This window comes from Carlito syrichta, unplaced genomic scaffold (genome assembly GCF_000164805.1).
Source record: "Carlito syrichta isolate Samal-C Ts95f unplaced genomic scaffold, Tarsius_syrichta-2.0.1 Scaffold288993, whole genome shotgun sequence".
Classification (NCBI taxonomy): domain Eukaryota; kingdom Metazoa; phylum Chordata; class Mammalia; order Primates; family Tarsiidae; genus Carlito; species Carlito syrichta.
Genome location: NW_007233089.1, coordinates 102,857 through 127,296, shown reverse-complemented (window position 1 = coordinate 127,296; position 24,440 = coordinate 102,857). Strand labels below are relative to the sequence as shown.

The 24,440-nt window shown below is 34.7% G+C and overlaps 1 protein-coding gene across 1 annotated transcript in view; it reads right to left on the bottom strand.

Annotated features, from left to right (window-relative positions):
* VPS13C (vacuolar protein sorting 13 homolog C) overlaps positions 1-15,563 on the bottom strand; it is a gene marked incomplete at its 3' end in the record, with an annotated part of 134,427 nt that extends 118,864 nt beyond the window's left edge. The window contains exons 1-6 of the mRNA XM_021710445.1: positions 15,539-15,563; positions 14,500-14,543; positions 12,377-12,419; positions 9,027-9,122; positions 6,983-7,084; positions 2,170-2,232 (exon numbers count right to left, since the gene is read on the bottom strand). Coding sequence (XP_021566120.1) covers positions 2,170-2,232; positions 6,983-7,084; positions 9,027-9,122; positions 12,377-12,419; positions 14,500-14,543; positions 15,539-15,563 — 373 coding nt within the window. The remainder of the gene's footprint in view (positions 1-2,169; positions 2,233-6,982; positions 7,085-9,026; positions 9,123-12,376; positions 12,420-14,499; positions 14,544-15,538) is intronic.
* Between the last annotated feature and the right edge of the window lie 8,877 nt (positions 15,564-24,440).

The following is a 24,440-nucleotide window of genomic DNA, read 5'->3' as shown; positions in this document are numbered from 1 at the left end:
CAAAGATAGTTGTATCATGGATCTAAAACCCTATCAATGAATTATTCATCCAAATTAAAATCAATTAGTCCACTCTGCAATTTAAATGGACCTTTTACAAAAGTTTGATTTATCATCCATTGGTAATATGGAAATAATGAATTATGCAAATCTTCCAAATCTCAAATTATTTTATTTAATATCAAAAGTCATGCTTGTTTATATCACCACCAATCACATCAGAAAAGTCTTAAAGTACTGTTGAGAAGCCATCAATCTCAAGGCGGCAAATACAATTTTTCCAAAATTCTAATTTTTACTCAAAAGCTCAAATTTTATGAATATATTGCAGTTGCTTTTACTTGAAGTTGATTTGTGGAAGTGTCTACCAAACACCCAAATCTGAATGATGATAGTCTGTCAATCATTCTTCCAAGTAAAAATGATTTTCCAGAAAAAAACAATTAGTAACTAGTTCAGCTCACAACTCAAACAACTGTACAAATACTTTTCCTTGACAATCATCCTACTTCAGCAGTATGCAGAAATGCTTCTTGCATGCTTTTTCTTTTGTTGCATAAAATATTAAAGAAACACGCTCAAGAGTTGAAGTTTACTAAAATTAAAAATGTCCCACTTCATCAAGGGAATTCCTAAGCAACATTGGCATGTTTTTTGTTTTGCATTGTTTACTATGAGTATACGACAGTGAACACAATGACTGCTAGGACAGTTTGGAGTCAGCAATTTTATACACTATTGCTTTCGTACAAGCAGTACAAATGTCAACAAAAGGAAAAATCAAATAATGTCTTAGCATTATTATGAAAATCATTTTGACTTTTTGAGATCTATTATCTAGAATTTTTTTTTAAAGCAAGAAACAAAACTAACATAAAATGAGGAAATAATATACACTCAGAACTGAGAAGAAGAAATGGTCATGAAACACCCATCAAGTCCTAGGCAACTGAATGAAGGCCATATCAACAGAATTAATGATTCTCATTTCAGAAGAGCCAACATTCTGGACATTATTTTTTGACCAGGCTAATGCATTTAAGAAAAAAAAAGGAACCAATTAGGTTTTCCTTTATAGAGAGTGCTGTTACAGTCTGCTTTTTTTTTTTTTTTAAACAATGCTGCCCAGACTACAGAAAGTTGCTTCAATTATAACTTACAAAATTGGACAGTGAACCATGAGTATCTCCAATGCTAAATTTTGTATTAAACAAAATAACTGTACTACTAATTAACGTAGGTAGCCACACTTTACTAAAAGGGTATATCTGTTATAAGGGAAACTGTTTTCAGGGTAATTTCACTTAATGCTGTGAAATATGCCATGCAAATTCCTATTCTATGTGTCATAATGCACCAACATATTAAAGAAGTTTCTAGCTACAGAGATAATTCAACACAACACTTATTGCCTAAATGTCAAGACACAGACACTGCATGCCATTTAATCTACACAAACTTTAAGTGTGGTTGACTTAATATAAAAAGCTATATATCAAATATTTAGTCTAATAAATCAGATTATTTTTAAAAATTATTATAATATATTTGGTAGATTTCATGGAAATCAAAAAATTATATTATGAATCTGAATGCATATGGTTAGCCTTCACTGTGCCTTGTGTGAAGGTACAAAATTTCAATATGCTGTCCAGAGATGCCTCCACAACTACAGAGGCAAGACAAACCAAGAAGCATAGAAGACCTGAGGAGCACTTCCTGTCAAGGGTCTGAAGACTCTCATTCACAAAAACAGCTTCCACTGTGCCACTGTATTGGCTTTTACAAGTTTAAAAGGAGAGGAACTGCTAAAGGAGAGAAACTGCTTAACTGAGAAATCCCTGTACTACAGAACTAAAGTCAAAAAGGCAGTCCAAACGTGAAGGTTATTTGCACATCAAATTCTAAGCTTCAAAGGGCAGTGAGTCATGTTTATCCCATGAACACCCAGCATCCAACAAAGTGAGCACCACAGAAGACACGCAGATATTAGTGAATGAATAAATGGCTAAAGAGGGTGAGGAAAAAGAAACTGTGGGAAAGAGAAAAAACATGAATTACATTTCCATATTTTCTAAAACGGCACACCATCATATGGACTCCACTCAAAGCACAGGCATGTCTAAGAATACAACATTGATATAGCTGAATATAACCATGCATACCCACCAGGCTTGATGTCCTTGTAAACCAAGTTTTCCAAGCCATATATGAACTCCCCTGAATGTGCACCTGCGTCCGCATGGCAGCAATAACCAAAATGCAAAGCATTTAAGACACCTTTATTTTCACATGGAAAATATGCCTAAACTTAATTTCAAAGAATCAGAAATTATACAACAGGACAACTGAAATGTGGCAGCACCAAGACCACTTATTCCTAAGGAAATAGTCACAGTGATGCCATTAATAAAAATGGTATTCAACATACAAACTTTATTTTTATAATAGTAAAACAAACAGCTTTAATAATTAAAATTATAATAATTGTTTCAAATTAAGTGAGGCAGGCAAATTGATATTTTAGCTACTGTCTCATTGAAATCCAAATTATAAATCAGCAAAAATCTGTTATTTTGGTTCTCTTTTTGACTGCCATTTTGCCCATTTTCAGAATAAAATATTACTGTAGTATTTGACACCGATTTTAGAGTTGACTGAAATGACTTCATCTTACTTTAGTGTGATCTGTTCCCTTTAGATACACTGTCTGAATCTTTCATATCAATTCTTGTTAATGATGACTAAGAGCAGCATCTTACACTTTGCTCCCCAAATTCAGCCAATCCTAGATAACACTCCAAGTTTAACCTCCCTAAATTACAGCTCTGATCATCTAACTCCCTGGATTTTTAAAGAAAGAAAAAGAAAATTTACTGACTCCCCCACTGGCTAAAGACTAAAGTTCACTATTTATTGTACGCAGTTAAGAAAATAAGCTCTAGGGCCAGACTGGGTTCCAATTCTACCTCTACCATTTTCTAGCTGTGTGACCCAGAACAAGCGATTTAACTTTCGGCTTTCTCAACTATAAAATGGGAACCATAATAGCACCTATTATCATATGGTTGTGACTATTAAATCAGTTAATTAATGTCAAGCATTTTGAGGAGTGGCTGGCAAATGCTAAGTGGTCAATAAATGCCAGTCGCCATCACTGTCATTATAATTATCAACAGAGCATTCAAATCTCTAAAAATTGATCTATCTTTAGACTTCTAATCTTACAATGCAACTATACTCTATCAAACTACCAAAGTGCTAGCTATTCCCCATAGATGCTTCCTCCTACACTGTCCCTTCTACCTAAAATGCTCTCTCCTTTCTGCATACCTATCCAGGTATGACCCAGCTGAAATAAACACCTTAACAGTATCTGCCCTGTCTCTTTGGCTGAACATGGCATATGCACTCTGAATTCCCGTAAGACTCTATTTGTACCTCTCTGATAGGACTCAACATTTTATCCTGCATATTACTATGTAAATGCATTACTTGCCCAATTGAAATGCAAGATATTTGACAGACATATCCAGGGCCTTTCTAATTTCTGTGTCCAATAATATGTAGAGCAGACTGTCATCAGACTTTTGTAAAGCACCTGGAAGCTAGAAGACAACGCCTACAAAATTCTGATCTTTAACCCAGTATTCTATCCCCAGATAAACCAAACAAGTGTAGAAATAACATACAGAGACATTCAGCCTTGAAAGAATGTCCAAAATTATATCCAGTGTATCCTTTCTTAAAAGCTATTAGATGCACTCCAGCAAAACAAAGGAATAAACTAAGGGGTTGGGGGGAGGCAAGGGACCCAGGAAAGAGTAAATTAAAACAAAGAACAGTAATGAAGACCAGTCCCAACAGTTTGTAGCAAGCCTACAAGACAACCCATTCAGAGGGAGAACTCCAGGAGAAAATGGGGTAGGGTACAGTGCCAATAGATGGGCTTATGCAACTGAAAAATAATGCCAATGCTCATGTAACAAACAGATTTCATTTAGCAAAAGAACTAAAGGGAAGTTTACATTCAAAACATTAAGCAAATTAAAAAGCAGCATTTACAAATTCAAAAAATCTAAAAGATTGTGTAAGAAAGGAAATATAATCATAGCATATCACTTGATCTGTACAGTGAACAATAATTGTATTGTCAAAGTATTGAAAACATTGACTAGCAATTGGCCAAAAATAATAATATATCCATATTACGAGAAGGTTGGGAGGAGAATTTAGGGTACAAGGAGATAAAGAGGCAACTAGCATTACAGAAAGTCCTAAATAATGCCTTACATGAATAAATTAGATTAATAATCGAATGTTAATATTGCTACAAAAATGACTCCCTCTAAAGAGTGGGTATGAAGGGCAGCCAAAGGTGGAATAAAGAACTGCCGTTTTCATCATGTCTTTTTGGCAAAACCATTTGATTTTTAAACGTGTGTATCTATTACTTTGATAAAAAATCAATGTTAACGTGTGTATCTATTACTTTAATAAAAAATCAATGTTTAAAATACAGAATCTACCATTTGGGAATCTTTTGGCCTTACTAAGAATGCAATCTTTCCTTTTATTTTTATGATAGCTTTCCCAGAAAAATAAACTCACTCCAATACAATAAAAGGAGAAAAATATCAAGAAGTTTATTTTTGCAGTTGAGCAAATTCTCTAGAAATGAACTGTTTTATTTCAATTCTTTTTTCTCACATGATAGTGAGCACACTCTATTTTATAAAATGATACAAATTACATAAAAATGCCTTTTTCTGAACAGATCAGAATGAAGATTTTTTTACTTTTATCAACTGCTGCTTAGAATAGCATCACCTCCTCTCTTTTTTCTGAGTCTTTATGCATATGCAATGGTGCTTCTGTGGCTTTTAAAATCAAGAAATAAGTTGAAAAATAATAAGTAAGTAATAACTATTCATTGATAACGATAAAAGGCAAAGTATCTAAAGGCGAGGGCTGTGTTTGTCATTCGTGTGACATATATAAAAATGGGACTAATAGCCACAGAAACGAGAAAAGAATATTTACATGCAGTCAAGATAATTAAATGCATCTCTTAACAACTGAGAAAAAAAAAATCTCAACATATTTCCCAATTCCTGAATTCACCTCTTTTGTACAAGACATTTTTGGCAAATATAACATATCAAAACTGAGTGTAAAAGTCTCACTTTCCGAATTTTAATTCTATCTAAACAAAACTTAAATTTCATCATCCAAGGAACTGCAAAGTAATTATTATATATTATATATGCCTGTCAGTTCTACTTAACTAAAATTATTGGAGGTGTACATCCTCTACAGATAAAGCAGATCACCCATAATAGCTTCTCCACTAGACCCAAACATTTCAGCTTCCTAAGCACTGAAGACTCAAGACCTGTCAAAATTTCATAAGTGCTCAGAACAAAATGTATATATAGCAAGTTATCATTCTGCCAATTAAACTGTCAACTTCTAAAACAGATATCATGCCTTTTCTTACAGATCACTGAAAACACTAAAATATTTTTGAGTACTCATAAGTTACCTGCATCCAAAAAAAAAAAAAAAGGAAAAGTTTGTGGTTTCCTTCTCAAAAAAAAAAAATTCATTATATACATTAAATTAGAAATGTATAATTACATATATCAATATAGCCTATTGATGAATTATAAAATTATATATTGTATTAAGAAAATACACTAAATCTGAACAATTTCAAGAAAAAAATGAAATTCTAGTGCTCTCCAATTCTTTCTCTTCATTTTTATGGCACTATTTCTATAAAAATTAACCAGAAGTAAATATTTTAGAAAGATAGCACTGAATTGTCATAAAACTATTCTCAGCTTTATTTGGCACTAATACAAATTAGTAAAATTATTTTCCTAAAAATACAGATACCAAGTTTCAGCAGAAAGGCAAAATAGGTTAAAGTAAGAAAAGAGAAAGAAAATAAAATGTCAAAGCTTTTGAAATTTTTTTCATTATAGTAACCTCTGTATTTTACATACTTAAGTAACTTTTTATAAAAGAATCAATATTTCCACATATGAAAAAAGATACATGGAGCAAAAATCAGAATCATGGATAAAGTTTAATGAGCAAGCTCTATTTTTAAAAGAGATTTCCTACTGATTCCATTAAATGTAAGCAGGCTAAGCTTAGAAAAGAATTTTTATAATATCTAGATATAATTAGTGTCATTTCTAACTCAACATTTGCTGTATCTTTTAATAGACTATCTTCATACATCATTGACATATATACACATGCCACCAAATGACACAATGACATAAAAATTATGAAGAATGCTAATAACTCATACCCCAATCAGCAACTGCTCACTGACATAAAAAAAATGAACAAATTGGATATTTAGAGTCCTCCAACTCACTCTACAGCCTGCTCTTTCACCTTATCCTTGTTATAGCTTTATAAGCCAAATCAAAATAGTCATTAGATTTGTTTTAAGATAAAAATTAAACTTAAGGAAAGATGTTAAAATCTTGAAACCTGAGTAATCAAGATGTTTTTCTTTAAATATCCTGTACAATATGAAGAGAGATAGCTAGACCAGAAATATAGCAGCATTTCCTCTAAACAGCATTTCACTCAAGCAATATGCTTAATTTCATTATCTGGAAAGAACAGAGGTGAAAATGCACAAAAAGAAACTGTTAACATTTGACCAAAACAAACAGGTCTTCAAGGACTCATGGAATCTGGCAAGTCTCCTCAAGTAGCATAGTAAAAATGGTGAAAAAAGTAGAGAAAATCAAATTGATAGTGAGATAAAACAATCACAAAGAAATTTATATTCCTAAATGAGAGGCATTGAAATATTTATAATCAGTATTTTAAAATTTTTTTAAAGATTCTTCCTTTGCAAGTTTATAAAGACTTATGAAAGCATCCTCATTAAAGGGCATTAAATAATCTAAAATATAGGTATATCTAAGTTTATCTGAAATAAACTTTTTACCTTTTTCTGTTGCTTTTTGAAGGGCTTCTTCAATTCGAGATAGTTCTTTCTGTTTAATATCCTGCAAGGATTTTTCTTCTTTTTCAGCATCATATTTAATACCTAAAAAGAAAAAAATTAATTCACACAAATATAAATGGGATTAATAAATAAACAAATGAGAACAACTCAGTCTCATTATGATTGTGCATGTGTGTAAAGTCATCTTTGTAATAAAAAATTATTTTTGCATTCTTTAGATTAGTTTTACCAAAAATTTAAACAAATTATTCCTATTCACTTACAAAATTTACATAAAAAGGAAGGAGGAAGGGAAAGGAATTACGGGAAGAAAGGAAGATAAGAAAAAGAGAAAGGGGGAGAAGGGTGAGTAGAAAGGTAAGAGAGAAGGTAGAAAATACATCAGAATATTGCCAGTTATTGTTTCTGAGGGGTAAAATTTTGAGTAACTGCAAAAAAAACTAATATCCAATATCACCTGATATCCACGTAAACAGAAACTTTCAGAAAGTAATTCAAAAATATGTATTAATAATCATAAAATATATTTTTTAATCTAGTAATCTCATTTCTGATAATGTGACATGGAAATTAAAAAAGTAAAAGATCTCAAAGAAAGAATCATTTATAGTATTTACTATATTAGCAAAAAGTAGCAGGTAGCCTACAATAGAGCATCATGCAATCTTTCAAGATTGTCACTATCACCAAGAAAACTGTAAAACTTATCAAAAACATACATATTCAGTGAAAAAGCCAGGTCAATGTACACATATGATAACTGCTATGTAAAATTGAGTATGTATATGGTAAAGACTGGAGAGCAAAATGTAAAATAAAAATTGTATCTGTATTACAGTTGAGAAATTATTAGCTATTATGTCTGTATTATGGTTGACAAATTATTAGCTATTTTCCCCTAAAATACTCAAGATTTTAACATTATATAGTTCTTATAACTAAAAAAATAATTAAAGATGTTACTTAAAAATTGCTACTTTAATTCATTAAAAATTAAAATACAATAATTTCAAAGGAAAAAAGTTACCTATTTTACATACATTTTTGAGAGAACATTCACTCAAAATCAGAAGCAACAAAGTGAGAAAAAAGTAAATTTTCTGATCTTAAATTCTGTAGATTAACATATCAGCACATTTTCAAAAACCTATTTCACGCCCCTTCAGGAAGTCTGCCTAATGCATCTCAACAGAAAGTCAAAGCTGGAAAATAATTATTCATACAGAATAGAACACATTTTTAAATGGTTACATTTATTCTTTTTTTTAACAATACATAAAAATACTTTATATACAAATGTGATAATATATTAAGGGGGAACCCAAAAAAATGGAATTATTTTTTGGAGGATGGGCCTCTTGTAGTATAAGCTTTCCCTGCTAGGCAAGTGTTCTAGGAACCCATTGGAGTCAGGGAAACAGCTAACATTGTTGCAAGAGGCTGTGTTTGGCAACAATGAATTTTTTGGAGATTCTTTCAAGACATTTGTCCATTGCATGATGAGTGATTTATGAGCGCTCCTGCCCATATCACACTGAGTGTCCAGCAGTTTTTGACCAAAAACGGCATGACCCCTGTTCCCCACCTTCCCTATTTACCCGCTCTCATCCTGAGTGTCTTTGTTTCAAAGGAAAATATTTTGCCAACATGGAAGAAGTAAAACAAAAAACAGCGGCACCAAAACTAATAGTTCAAAATCTGTTTTAAGCAGTGGAAAAACCATCTCAATAGGTGTACTGCATCAAATAGAGAGTACTCCGAAGATGACAAGTTTAGGGTTGTTAGAATACACAATTTTTCATAAATAAATTCTGGGGGTTTTGGGGGGCCCTCCTCATATATAAAACAATGTGTATATATATATATATATATATGTATATATATATATATATATTCACATATGTATATAATTTGTTTATTTAAATTATCTTTTATCATAACAAATATATTAAAATACTTAACAAAGTTAACAGTTTAATTTCACCATGATGTTACTGAATACTTATAAACTGAAACAACATACTTGCTCCAGGGACAACAAGCAGGTATAATCCCTCTAGAGTTGCAACAACTGCTTCTCCATAAAGGTTTTTCCAAGGAATCTTCAAAGTTAACTTGTCTAAAAAAACAATTTCAACCTTAAATTATTGTTTGACCACTGAAGGAGACATACATTTCTTACTTTCCGTGAAAAGTATAACAAGACTCTACATGTATACAGTATGTGTATCACACAGGAAAAAAAAAAACTCCAACACTAAAGCTTACAAAGATCATTACCTCACTAAAATGACTATTAGAAGTGAATATAAGCATGATGCTTTATACTTTCAAACTTTTTTATAACTATTATCTCACTTAATAGTCCCAAACTGTAAGATAAACGAGGCAGCTATTATTTCAATTTTGAAGAAAAGGAAGCTCAGCCCTAAAATGGTTAAATTACTTGCTTAAATCCATCCAGGTCATCAGTGAGGAAGCTGAAACTAGACTCAGTGCATGGTAATAGTGAATGGTGTTAATACTACATTGGCAGTTCTAGCTACACCAACAACTAAATCTCCATGGATCAACTGTAAAATAGTATCTGCGCAAGATACCAGGAATTGAAGCAGCAACACAGAGAAAAATCTCAAAGGAAAAGAACTTTGACAGTATGCCAAACTGCTATGATTGGAAGAAGCCAGCCCTAAAGGCAAGGTATACTGTTTTATAAATAGTGTTATAAGTTACAGACAACTCAGACCAATTATATTCCAAATACGTGCCTATAAATCACTTGGAAGGCAGAAGACATTTTCTCTCTTGGAAACAAAAATTAATGTCAGATGCTTCAGAGACAAGCCCACAAAATCTTTTACTCATAACACAGAAGACCTATGGCCCTAATATTACTAACCCACACTTGTGGCTTTATGGGGAAAAGGCTATATGCAAGGAAAAGACAAGACAAAATGAGCATCCTCGCAACCAAATTTTTAAATGGTCAAAATTTGTCTTTGATGTCTTCCCAAATTTCTTTCTTTATTCTTTTCCTAATCTCTAGTATCCCCTCTTTCCAGGCAGCTAATGCCACAATCTGTCCTCAAAACAGTACTACAGCAATTCTATCCAAATCTTCCTTACCTACAAAGTTTATCGTGTTTCAAAGTGACTTCCTTCATCATAACTTTTTAATAACACTATAAAAACTACGGTTCTCTCAGAGCTGTTGATCGAGACTCTTGGGAGAAAAGAATCTGATTCAACAAAGTCATGCTAATATGCAAAAGATTAAGTTTCATTACCAGAATCACTGTCATTTTTAAAAGAAGATGTTCGAAGTTTGAAGAATTTATAAACAGTGTAACAAACTAAAGAGAAAATAAAATAATGCAATGTTTGGGGTCGCCTGGATGGCTATGTAGGAACGCTGGCCAATTTTTCCTGGGGATCTATTCCCAGGATCAAAACAGCAAATTATTTTTCCATTGAAATTCTCACTTCTCTGGGAAACTGCCAGGGGAGGGGGAGGCACATCTCCTCCACAAAGGTAAGCAGGTGTATAATGACCATTTGTATACCTAACCCTGAATTGAACTCCACATCTTTAAAATAAAAAAAAGAAATTCTCACTTATCTTCAGCTTGTAAACCTGCTAAGTTTTTAAACGGCCCCCATGTCAGAGGAGTCTAGCAGTAATATCAATATTCTTCTGGGTCATTTCTAAGTCCGATAATTTTATGATTATGTGTTAGCTAAATTTACAACAAGTACTTTACATTTATAATATCACAAAATTTACTACAAAATGTATCTGATTACCTTCTTGGTGAGCATAAGATTGAAAACATGGAACCGGGCTTGGTGGCTCAGCCTATAATCCCGCACCTTTGGGAGGCTGAGGTGAGTGGATTGCCTGAGCCCACGGGTTCAAGACCTGCCTGGGCAGCAAGACCTCATCTCTACAATAAATCAAAAAATCAGCCGGGCGTGGTCCGGCTACTTGGAAGGCTGAGGTAGAAGGATCACCGGAGCCCAGCAGGTCGAGGCTGCGGTGGCCGGGAGCGGCCACTGCACTCCAGTCTGGGCGACAGAGTGAGACTTCAACTCAAAAAAAAATAAAAAAAAAAGTAAAACGACAAATTCTGAACCACTATAAAACCTCCTTCAAGATATAAATCTAGTTGTAAGAATATAATAACTAATGCTAAACCTTAGTTACCTATCACTCTTCTAGTTCCACAGAAATACAACTGTAATCTATATCCTAATTTTAGATCTCCATAACTTCCTTGAGGAAAAAGATTATCATATTCATCCTTGCATCTTCCACAGCTACTTGTATAGTCTTGTAGAAAGCATGAGAGCATAAATACTTCAAAGGTAAAAGAAAAAATAAATGGCTACAACTTCTATACCCAAGGATTTCAAATAAGCATGCAAGGCCACAACTATACTTCTAGAGCACTGCTAAACATCACCACTACACCCAGCAATATCTATCAGACGAACAAAAAAGAGAGTGCACACCCTAAAGATGCTTTTACTCTAAGTAAATGTCTCTTGTTTAAAGAGACAAAAACATAAAAATATTCTCTAGTATTAAAAGGACACATATGTGATACAAAAATGAGCCCAAACAGACATCTTCAAGTAAATGCTAAGAAATGCTAGAGTGGTGAAAGACACACAGAATACTGAGTGAAGAGGAAAAGTGATGAGGTGTAATAGTCGCGTGATGAAGTTGAGAGGAAGGATGTGGCATAAGTGAAAAGTCTAAAGAGTAAGTTACCTTGGGTTGTAATTTACTCGTGTGTGTGTGTGTGTGTGTGTGTGTGTGTGTGTAAGTAAAAACCCAATAGCATGAACTAGTCAGGAGGACTTTAGAATAAATTTCCTGTCGAAAATTTCTTCAACAGAGATATATATTTATTTATAGATGGTCTTAGTGTTAATAGTTTAGCTGCAAAGAGACCTGTACTCACCAAAACATATCCTGCATACCACACTACTGCATAATATATCAAGTGAAAATGGTTGAACAAAACATAAGGAAATAAGCTACATTTAAAGTTTATTTACTTGAGTTTGTTAATTATACTTATTCCACATATAAAGAAAAAGCACCAAAATTTGGAAATCAATTTTGAAAATAAAGATATATTTTGTGCAGTGGAACCAAAGCCTGCAGAGCACAACTGAAGTTCAAATGTCCTTCCATTTTCTACCTTTTTAAAAAAAAAAAAAATGAGATGTATCCATCAATTCTAACTAATGTCAGTCAAAAATTTCTCACTCTTTTGGTCAAAGATTTTTTTAAATTAAATAACACAAGCAAAATAACAAACTAAAAGAACTAAGGATAATTCAAAGGAAGACTTAAGTACTTACCAATTTGGCCAGCCTTGACTTTAAAAGGAACATCCAATTCACTCTTCAAAAGAAAGAAAAAATGTAAAGGATATCTTAAATTATTAAGTAAAAAAAAAAAAAATCACTTTTGTACCATCATTTAAATATACTAATCTATACGAGAAAACAAAAACAATTTTCCATAGTTGAGTAACTCATAAAGAATATGTTTGAAGACTAAAAAGAAAAAGGTTTTACTAATTTAAAATTTGAAGACAGAATTCACAAGAGAAGCAAAATGATAAATAGGATAAATAGAAAAAGTCTGTAGCTAAAGTAATTGAGTAAATTGATTACATGTTTTAAATAAACCAAATCAAATGGAAATTCAAATCAAATAAAATAAATTTAAACAAACACTGTTTATCTGAAACATAGACCAGGAAAAAGAATAGAGCCCTTTTGTATAAATTAGTTGAAAACAATAACTGAACAACAATTCTTTTGCAAATAAAATATTTAGTTAATGAATATATAAAAATTTTTAAAAGGAAGGTAGATTCCCAACACATTATTCACCAAATTAGAACTTGTTTCAGTAAATTACAGAGAAGTACCAACAAATAATAAACTTTTACTTACCTAGATTCCAACCCACTAAAAAGTTCAAATTACTTCTTTACTCACAGAGTACTAAACAATAACTGACCTTCATAATGATCACCTAAGTCTGTAGAATTATTAAAAATTAAACCAGTCAGTACAGCCTTTCTGGCAGGTGTACCCTAATACATACTAATACTACAGAAAATCTGACCACGGCACTTTAGGTAACATTTAACTAAAATAATCAGTTTACTTGATCATCTGATTACTCACACATCCTAGGTAAACGGAATTGAACAAAATATTAATGGCTTTTGGAAAAAAGCCTTTTTTAGACAAAAAAAAAATCTTTGCTGCCAATAAGAGCAATTATGCCCTCCTGGAGGACAGAAAAGATACATTCAAAAGACTTCACATTATACAAGTTACAAACTGCAAACTACCCACTTCTAAAGATGTGGTCTCATGCTCATTTTGATCCTCCTAAAATAATTTTCACACAAAATAAATATAAAAATCCACATCAAAGTAAAACCTCACCAATCTGGTTTAATTAGGAAAGGAGCCTAGTCTGAATTAATAAAGAACATGAATTACAAAATATTTTATTATATTTAATATAACCAAAATTCAAATTAGGCTAAACAGAGTTCAAGCAATTTGTCTCCAAAGGATGTTAGACATATATCTGTCACCATAATTATATTTATATTTATTTTCTTATAAAATATTGTCATAAGTAGAGGGGGGAAAAAACCTTTATTCCAAATTCTAACAACAGAATCATAAATTCTAAATCTTTGTACAAAATTTTAAAAGTCGTAGCATCCTATATAAAGGGAGAGAAAGAAAATGTAAATATTGTACCTACTATGTGATAGACTCTTTTAGGTCACAAAGACAGAGATGCTATATTGTTTCATAATTGACTCTACTTTAAAGATGATTAAACTGATGCTCAAAGATTAAGAAACTATAAACCTGAGCAACTGATTAAACAGTAGACTAATCTTAAGAGACTTCAGAAACTCAAATTTAGCCCATTAAGGCTAAACATCTACTTAATGGGGGGAGGGATGTTGCTTTGTTTGTTTTTAATTTCAACAGTAAATGACTTTCTGAAGCTAGAATCCAAAAAAGTCCATTTTCTCTCTTAATATTATGATAATATTATAAGGCTAGACTGTCAACATTATTTCTAAAAATATAATTATTTGTGAGAAAAGTTATTAAAAATCAAGCCCTTATTTACCTGAAAGATATGTAAAGATAATTCTGAAGAAAAATATTTCTGTATGAAAAATGTCAACTACAAAGCTATATGGTCAAATTAGGTCATGAACAATACCTCATTTTCCAAGACATACTATTTTGATCGCCATACTATTTAATCTCAGAGTTTTCCGTCGGCAAATAGTTAAATAGATAATCCTTCTGTTGGTGACTCAATCATTTTATCTGGTACCTAGTACTAGATGCCTGGTAAGCAAAGGTTTCTAAGAACTCACCATATTAAATGAGTGATTAGCATGGTTTAAAAAAAAAAAAAAACTTACCAGGGCATTTTCTTTTATCTGAAGATTATCTAAAGCCACATTACCTTTAAAAAAATAAAAAGAGGAAAAATATAACATTAATACACCAATAAGTATAACCTGTCTGTCATAAGGCAGTAGCAGACACTAAGAAACTGTGCTAAGGTGCTAAGAATACCATGCCAAGCATGACCTGGAGAGCTAAAGAGGCCACAATCACAGAAGAGTTGCTACATATGGTCAAGAGGTGTTGGCTGTTAGCATGCTTTAGATCAACCCAGGGTAAAGGAAATGGCAAAACTATTTAAGCTGCCTCACATTTACATAAACGATGAGGAAGAAGTGGGAGCCATTTGGATTGACAAACTTTAAGACCAAAGTAAGCCATCACTTTGAATGTTTAAGCCAAAATCTCAAAAGAAGAACATAAAGAGGTGACTACAAGGACTGACCAATTATCCTGGGTTCCTTAATTACAGTATCAATAAACATTTTCTTCGAAACACAGCTTTAGTCTTTCACCACTCCAAACATTCTCCCTTCCCAACAATTATTGCTTATGTGTTGTTCTTTTTGATTTGGGGGTCTCACTCTGTTGCCCAGGCTGCAGTGCAGTGGAAAAATCATGGCTCAAGGCAGCCTTGACCTCCTGGTGAGCGAGCACTCAAGTGATCCTTCCACTGTAACCTTCCAAGTAGCTGCGACTACAGACATGCCCCACCAAGCCAGACTAATTTTTTTTTTGGTAGAGATAAAGTCTCACTATGTTGCCCAGGCTGGTCTTGAACTCCTGGACTAAAGCAGTCCCCCCATCTTGGCCTTCCAAAGTGCTAGGATTAGAGGCACTAGCCATGGTGCCTGGCCTGTTTGTGGTTTCAAAGTTCTTTAATTAGTCTGGCTTTTCTTACACCTATTCATATGTTATTGCAAAATCTAAGTCCAATAATGATACTATTACATGGCTCAAATTTTAAACACTGTACCTTTATTTTTGCTATATGATAGGTAAATATCTATGCTCACGTATAACACTTAAGTGAAAAAATTTCATTTCACTTACATTCTGTAAAGGCTAATAAAACCATACCTTCAACATTAAATGCAGGCATAAATTACTGTTATATGTTTCCTAAATCACTCATGACACTTTTTTAAACTATTATAGTACCTATGCTCTCCATTAATATTTTTCAATCAAGTATCTTTTTCTTCATAGTGTTTTAGAGTGAACTAAAAAGTATATTTAATTTAATTTTAGAGACTTATTTTTCCCGAGATCTCAAATTTATTCAAACAAACATCCATTAAGCATCTACTATGTGTTAGGTGCTAGGAAGAGAAAGATTACTAGAACAGTGTCCCTGCTACTAAGGCAGATGAGAAATATTCTACCGGCACGCCAACAGAAGAGTACACAGGATGCAAAGGAGGAGCCACCTCACTCTGCCCAGGGAAATCAAGAACACACACAAGTCTAGGCTGGGAAGCTTAAGCAGTATTTACTCGGTGGATAAGAAAAGAGAGCAAACAGAAATGCATGAGAAAGGCCCATTTTAAAAAGCACATGTGGTTTGAAGTGTTGCTGGAGGATGTGGAAAAAGGATAGAAGATAAACTCAGAAAGACAGACAGGAGCCACACTAACAAGGAGCTTTTAGGATGAAAAATACAACCTGGCCACAACAAAGAGACAAAACATATTAGTATATAACAGAGGTAACAATATTTTGGAACCATCAGTCTACTATCCTAAGGAATAACAATCTGTTCAAACAATTTAGCTGAAAGAATATTTAAACACTGGGAGGCAGAGAGAGAAGAGGGGAGGGAGGGAGGATCTAAAGACCTAAATGCCTAGCAAGAAGGCAAAACTCAGATTACTATATTACAGAGCAAAAGAAAATGCAGAAAGACATGAGAAAGTATTCATAGAATACTGACTTTTTAAAAAAAGTTAAAGAATGCCCAGGTGGATCAAATTTTTTAAATACCTATATGTGCTTATGGAAGTACATTCTACACAAACACAGAAAACAAAAAATTACAAGACAAGACACTATAGCACAGTGGTTATTTCTATATAATAAAGTTTACTTTCTGTGTACACATAGTTTTCAAATTTTCTAAAATAAATTGTTGAAAACAACAATAAAGAGAGAAAAGGAGGTAAGAAACCTCACAAACAGGAGGAAAATACTACAGCATTATAACAGGAAGTGGGAGGACACAGGCAGTCAGGCAGCTTCTCTCATACACTGAAAAAAAAATTAAAACCTAAAATAAGCTAGTAACTTCAAGATCAAAGAGATGGACTCATAGTAAAAAGTTTTTCCTGATCCCAGGACTGACAATGTGTCATCACTGCCCAATGTAGGGATAATAAAGTAGTCATAGAAGACTCATCTGTTCGGCAATTGGAGGAAAAAAAGAAGTCTTTAAGTATTATATACGCACTAGAATTACATAAAGTAGATAGATATTCCTGGATTGAATTCTGTCACATAAGGAATTACATAAAATTACAATTAGGAATTCTTCTGTTCAAGCCCACAGGGCGATCTGTACAGATGCTAGTACATATCTGAAGCCACCAGCCCAGCTGAACCTGCTCTAAGGCCCCTACGCAGACTTTCAGACCTGCTCATGAACTCTGCGCTACCTCGTAATCCTCCACTGTGTATCAAAGGCCACCAGGAGTGCTCAGAAGTCACTGCACTAGAGATGAGTTTTTAAAACAATTGTTAAGACACTAACATAATGTTTGCAAAAATATAAACACCCTTTTAAAAATGTGGACTGTTTCTACTGCAGTGACACTTCAGTTCTTTAATAGAGTAGTGGATAGTAGGTGGTATTTAAGATGTGAAATATTGAAGGCTGACAATATGGGTATCAGAGTTAAACAGATATATGGTAGACAAAAAGACTGAAGTGATTATCATTGGGTGGCAGGATTAAAGATGGGTTTTTTTATCAATACTGTTTGGTATTTTCTAGTTTTTATAATAATTAGATATTACTTTAATGTGAAATTATTATATACACTGAAATATGAGACAAGGGGAAATAAAACTAAAACAAAGGTAAATTCCAATATCAATATGACTTCATATATTTATATAAACTTTATATGTATTTTTATATATTCTTGTATGATTCTTTCTATATCTAACTTTTTTTTTTTAAATAGGAGTCTTACTCTGCCACCCAGGCTGGGGTGCAGTGGTACAATCACTGTTACCATAGCCTCCACCTCCCGGGCTCAGGAGATCCTTCCACCTCTGCCTCCCAAGTAGCTGGGACTACAGGCATGCACCATCATGCTGGGCTAATTTTTTTATTTATTGTAAAGATGAGATCTCGCTGTGTTGCCCATGCTTGTCTTGAACACCTGGGTTCAGGCAATCCTCTCACCTCAGCTTCCCAAAGTGCAGGGATTGCAGGCATGAGCCACCACACCCAGCTATAGCTAATATTACCTTGCCCTAGACACATAAAAATAGCAAAGAAATTATCATTTCTGCTATCCAGAATCTAACAAATAAATGTATACTTCCTCTTTGAAAACGTGAATGTTATCTAACAGGAAGTATCACTAACAATGAAACAAGAATGATACAGTCTACAAATGATTTGCACTAAAGGAGGAGCCACTAGTCTTAACACAAAAAAAAAAGAGAAAGAAAAGCAGCAGATTTCAGATTAACACCAGTGTCAGGGTAAAGAGGTAAAAGTACATTCATTCATTCAACCAATAGATGAGTGAATTCAACCTTATCTCAATAAGGCACTGGGCTAACAAGGGCTCTCCCACTAAACTGTATGCTGTTCCCACGGAACTGTAACTGTATTACATAGCCTACGGATGCCGGAAATTATGTTTAAATAAAAATAGTTTGTAAGACCAAAATTAAAGCAGATTCCCCTAAAAATCAACCATTTTATATTTAACTGAATACTGATGAAAAAGATTTCATTTTCCTTTTCTACATTAGGATCTTAATAACAAAATAATTTCATACATACACAAGTAACTTTACTGCTATAGCCAGATCACCAGGGCTAAGAACACACAGAAGCCACAGAAAGTTTCAGAAAAACTGAAGGAAGTAAGGGTAAATATTTGTGTCTAATCTTGAAGGAAAAAAAAAAAACAGGGAAAAGATGACTAAAATTGGGAGATGAATAAACTTAACTGACAGCAAAGAAAGCACTAAAGCCAATCCCACAATCAGGTGGCTCTAACCTCATCAAATCCAAAGAGACCAAGGTGACAAACAGGGAAATGCTGTGGTCTTGTTCTATGCTGGACTGACAGGCCCATAGGATAAGGGTAAGCAATAGTATAGTCTGTACTTCAGAAGAGACCCTATGTGATTCTCAGTAACAATCCACAAACCTTCTGGATGAGCACATACTGCTAGGAAGTCACACACACAGTTTCAAAGCCAATCTTGAAAGATATTCTAAGAAGTACACTAAAAGGGTAGTTCCAGAGCAAAATGTATCTAATAACCTTTGTCAATGAACCAGATGATGGAGATGAACGTAAATCCATTAAAAGAGCAATGACATCAAGAGCTAGAGTCCTCTCCAAAAATAAAACAGAAAAAGAAATAATTGCTAAATCACAGAAAACAACCAAGGTAGTATATTTACACATAAAAATCAAGTGGTACTGGCATGATATGACACAAAACTGCCTAAGTTGAAGGATGGCTTTTAAAACACATAATATGAATTTCTGTACTGTCATTTTCAGGTCTGAGAAAAATGGTGTTGGTGATCTGATGGGTATTGCATTGAATCTGTAGACTGACTTCGATAGGATGGATATCTTGGCAATACTGATTCCTCCAACCCATGAGCATGGAATGTTTTTCCATTTGTTATGTCACCCTTGATTTCTTTGAGCAGGCTTTTGCAGTTCTCAGCTTTAAAGATATTTCACTTCTCTAGTTAGTGGATGCCAAGATTTTTTGTGTGTGTGGCTACTGTGAATGAACTTGCATTTTTTATTTGGTTCTCTGCCTGCTTGTTGCTAGTGTATAGACATACCACTGTCTTCTGCACATTGATTTTGTACCCCCCAAGACTTGACCAAAGTCATTTATCAGTGCAAGGAGACTTATGACAGAATCCTTTGGGTATTCAAGGTATAGGATCATATTGCCCACAAACAGGAATAGCTTAACTTCTTCTTTCCTATTTGGATAGCCCTGATTTCCTTCTCTTGCCTGATTACTTCAGTTAGGACTTCCAGCACTACATTGAATACGAGGGGTGGAAGTGGACTTTCTCAGGGGGAATGCTTCCAACTTCTGCCCATTGAGTAAAATGTTGGCTACGAGTTTATCACAGATGGCTCTTACTGTTTTGAGGAATGTTCCTTCTATACCTAGATGTTCAAGGGTTTTTATCAAGAAGGGATGCTGGATTTTGCGAGTGCTTTTTGGTTCTTGGTCTTACATCTGTTAATGTGCTGAATTATGTTTATGGTCTGCAGAAATTCCTATGGAAACATAAAAGAGCACAAATAGCCAAAACAATCCTCAACAAAAGGAACAAAGAAGGAGTTTAAACACTATTTCAAAGCTACAGTAACTAAAACAGTCAGCTATTAGTACAAGAATAGGCACATAGACCAATGGAACAGGACAGAGATTCCAGAAGCAATACTCAGTCTCTGAACCAAGTCACCTTCGACAAAGCCATCAATAACCATCACTGAGGAAAGGAGAATATATTTAGCAAATGGTGCTGGGAAAAATGACCGACCACATGCAGAAGAATGAAACTGAACTCTTACCTATCACAATATACTAAAACCAACTCAAAATAGATGAAAGACTTAAACATATATCCTCAAGCTGTAAGAATCCTAGAAGAAAACATAGGAAACACCCTTATGTACACTGGAGTAGTCAATGAATTCTTGACCAAGTCCTCAAAAGTGATTGCCATAAAAGTAAGGTAAACAAGTGGGAGCTCATCAAACTGAAAAGCTTTTGTACAGCAAAAGAAACCATCATGAAAGTAATGAGACAACCCACAGAATGGGAAAAAAATATTTGCAAATTATGCATTTGACAAAGGCCTAACACCCAGGATCTACAAGGAACTCAAAATGAAAGAAAAAAAAACCTATTAAAAAGTGGGCAAAGGGCATGAACACTTTTCAAAAGATGACATACAAGCAAGCAACAGACACATGAAAAAATGCTCAGCCTCACTAATCATCAGAGAAATGTAAATAAAAACTACAGTGAGATGTCTCCTAAGTCCAGTAAGGATGGTCATCATTAATAAGTCAAAAAACAACAGACGCTGGTGCAGGTATAAAGAAAAGGGAACCTGAGGCGGAAGGATCGCCGGAGCCCAGCAGGTCGAGGCTGTGGTGGCTGGGAGTGTGCCACGGCACTCCAGCTGGGCGACAGAGTGAGACTCCAACTCGAAAAAAAAAAAAAGAAAAGGGAACACTTCTACAATGTTGGTGGGAGTGCAAGCTAATGCAACCTTTATGGAAAGCTGTGTGGCGCTTCCTAAAAGAACTAAAAATTGACCTTCCATATAATCCAGCAATCCCTCTACTGGGAATATACCAGAAGAAACATAAATCGCTCTACCAAAAAGACACTTGCACATGTATGTTCACTGCCACACTATTCACAACAGCAAAAACATGGAATCAACCAACTACCCACTGAAAGTGGACTGGATAAAGAAAATGTGGTACATACATACACAATAGAGTATTATTGTAGCCATTAAGAAGAACAAAATCATGGAGTTCTCAGCAAAGTGGATGGAGGTGGAGACCATCATACTAAGTGATCTATCACAGCAACAAAAACTGAATACTTCATGTTCTCACTCATATGTAGGCCCTGAACAATAGTCACATGAGCACAAGGGAGGAATCAAGAGTTGCTGGGGGCACATGTCAACACAAAGGGTACCTGGTACACAACCAAGGGAGGTGAGGGCCAGCTGGAAGCCCAAACTTTACCTACATGCAGTCTACAATGTGGTTAACCCACACTTGTACCCCACATTTTTATAACAAAAAAACCCACATCATAGGCTACAAAATAAAGGTAAGAAATACGTGCTAATGTTAAATACCTCCAACCAGAAATAATCTCTCTAAATTTTCACAGAAATTTAGGCTATACCTTTCTTATGGTACTTACAACTTTATATGTACCTATTTCTCCAACCTGATTATAAACTCCTCACTGATTCTCCTCACAGCAAGTTCTCAATTAATATTAATTTGATTTAGAATGCACACTGCACTAGGGTAGACACAACCATAGTAAGAACATAAACTGGCGGGGCTTGGTGGCTCAGCCTGTAATCCCAGCACTTTGGGAGGCCAAGGCGAGTGGATTACCTGAGTCTGCAGGTTCGGGACCAGGCCGGGCAACTTGGCGAGACCTTGTCTCCACATTATAACAAAAAAATAGATGGGTGTGGTAGCGCGCGCCTGTAGTTCCAGCTACTCGGAAGGCTGAGGCAGAAGGATCGCCGGAGCCCAGCAGGTCGACGCTGGGGTGGCCGTGAGTGTGCGTCCTACTGCACTCCAGCCTGGGCAAAGGAGTGAGACTCCAACTCAAAAAAAAAAAAAAAAAAAAAGAACATATTTTAGAAAGCACTTTTGGATCTATTGCATTACTCGATCCTCACAGCACTTTCGGATCTATTGCATTACTTGATCCTCACAGCTTCCTGGGCAGGAGACAGGAGGTATATATAAAGCAAAAGAAACTAAGGTTGAGAGAAGTTAAACAACTGGTCTAAGAGTCCTACTGCAACTTAGTAAATGGTAGAGCCAAGACTCAACTCTTATACTCAATGCTATGGTCAGAACAACACTCTGCTCTCCCAAACAGCAGAGCAGAAAGGGTACAGGATTTTTATTTAGAAGGTAATCTAGCCGGGCTCAGTAGCTCAGCCTGTAATCCCATACCTTTGGGAGGCTGAGGTGAGTGGATTGCCTGAGCCCACGGGTTCGAGACCCACCTGGGCAGCGAGACCTCATCTCTACAATAAATCAAAAAATCAGCCGGGCATGGTAGCACTTGCCTGTAATTCCGGCTACTTGGAAGGCTGAGGCGGAAGGATTGCCGGAGCCCAGCAGGTCAAGGCTGCGGTGGCTGGGAGCAGCCACTGCACTCCAGTCTGGGCGACAAAGTGAGATTCCAACTCAAAAAAAAAAAAAGAAGGTAATCTACCTCCCTTTGAAAAAAAATGCCATAAAAGAATCAGACTCATGGTGGCACATGCCTGTAGTTCCAGCTACTTAGAAGGCTGAAGTGGAAGGATCATCTGAGCATAGCAGGTTGAGGCCACGGTGGCCATGAGAGTGCTACTGCCCTCCAGCCTACTCGAAAAAAAAATCAGCATTGATTGTCCTATTTGGTTGTTGGTTTTATTTTCAGTCTCTGCATTTTAAAAGAGATGTGAAAAACTCCAAAGCCAAAAAGAATAACTAAAACTAGAACAAGGGTATAAGCAGAAAGGTAGAACAGAGTCAAGGGGTTATGTTCAGAGTATAACCAGAAGAAAAAGGCAGTGCATGGGGCACAGCAGATGGCACCGCAAAATGGTTATTTTAGCAGTTTTATAAAATCTAATTTTTCTCAAAAGACAAAAATTCACAAGTTATGATTTAGAACGATTTGGGGACAATAAAGATCTTTAATCCCCTCTCACTTTATACATGAAGAAATTAAAGTCTAAAGAGACTGGGTTGTATATTCAAGGTTATACAAGTATTTTGTGGCAACTAAAAATAGAAACCATGTCTCCTGACTTCCAGGTCAATGTTCTTAATATAAAGCATAGAGATTAATCCAAAACTGTGATTAAAAGCAAAACCCAACCAACAAACAAAAATGCTATGGCATGATCCATGAAATTACTTTTGCATACCATAAAATAGGAAAAAACAGTGCTATGTACTTATTTTTTAAGATTTTTTATATCAAAACATATTAATTATTTACTTAAAGTATATAAAAATGTTCTGACACATTCAATTTCCAAGGAAATGAGTGAAAGTAAATAACTGAATAGTTTTTAAAAGACTGAACCAAATTACTTTTATAACTGATGCTTTAGTAAAGAATACCAATAAAAAAAAAAAAACAGCTATTCATTTCAAATGAATCTGGCTATTCAACCCATATTACACAATCTAGAATCCTCTCAATAGGAGCCCAGAGTGACTCTGCCATGGGAGAACAAGGTAGAAAAGGGAAAGGACACTGCAGACTGTTCCTCTTTCCATTTTCCTATTGAAACAGGAAGTCTCAGCAACAGGAAAGTTGGAATGCTGCAACGTGACCACTGAACTTTCTCCCGTTCAGAACACTTGAAGACTCTCTCAACAGCAAGCAGCATGACAAAACTCCCTTGCTGAATGGTGACCACAGTACCAAATCTCAGTTCTATTTCTAAAAAGATGAGTAAGTTTTTAATTAACAATGCTATTTAATAATGTGGAGGTGCATTTCCATTTAAAAGTGTTAGCATTGCATTAATTGTGAGTAACTAAGCCTAAACATATTATACTACGGTACTGACCTCTCTGCTGTGTAATTTCTATGTTATAGGAAAAGCTCATGAGAAATGTGGCCTCCATGACACCAAGTGCTGGCTGCAAGGAAAGGTCTAAGAAAGTCCCTCTACAGATTTAGAGATCCCTAGATATATGGCAAAAAGAAAAAAAAGCAGAGACTTGTTTTTCTTTCACTCTCAACCTGCCTGTTAAGACAATGTGTTACAGTTTATTAGATTCGGACTCAAAATCTTAAAAAAGATTTGGATTCGCAAATACCAGCTTGAGTGGGACTTCACCTGTCTTGTCATAGCTCGGGACTGTGGCTCTTTACTCACCAATATTGCATGAGCGCAAACAGAAAATAAAGATGTGTGACTTGACTGCCCTTCTCACTG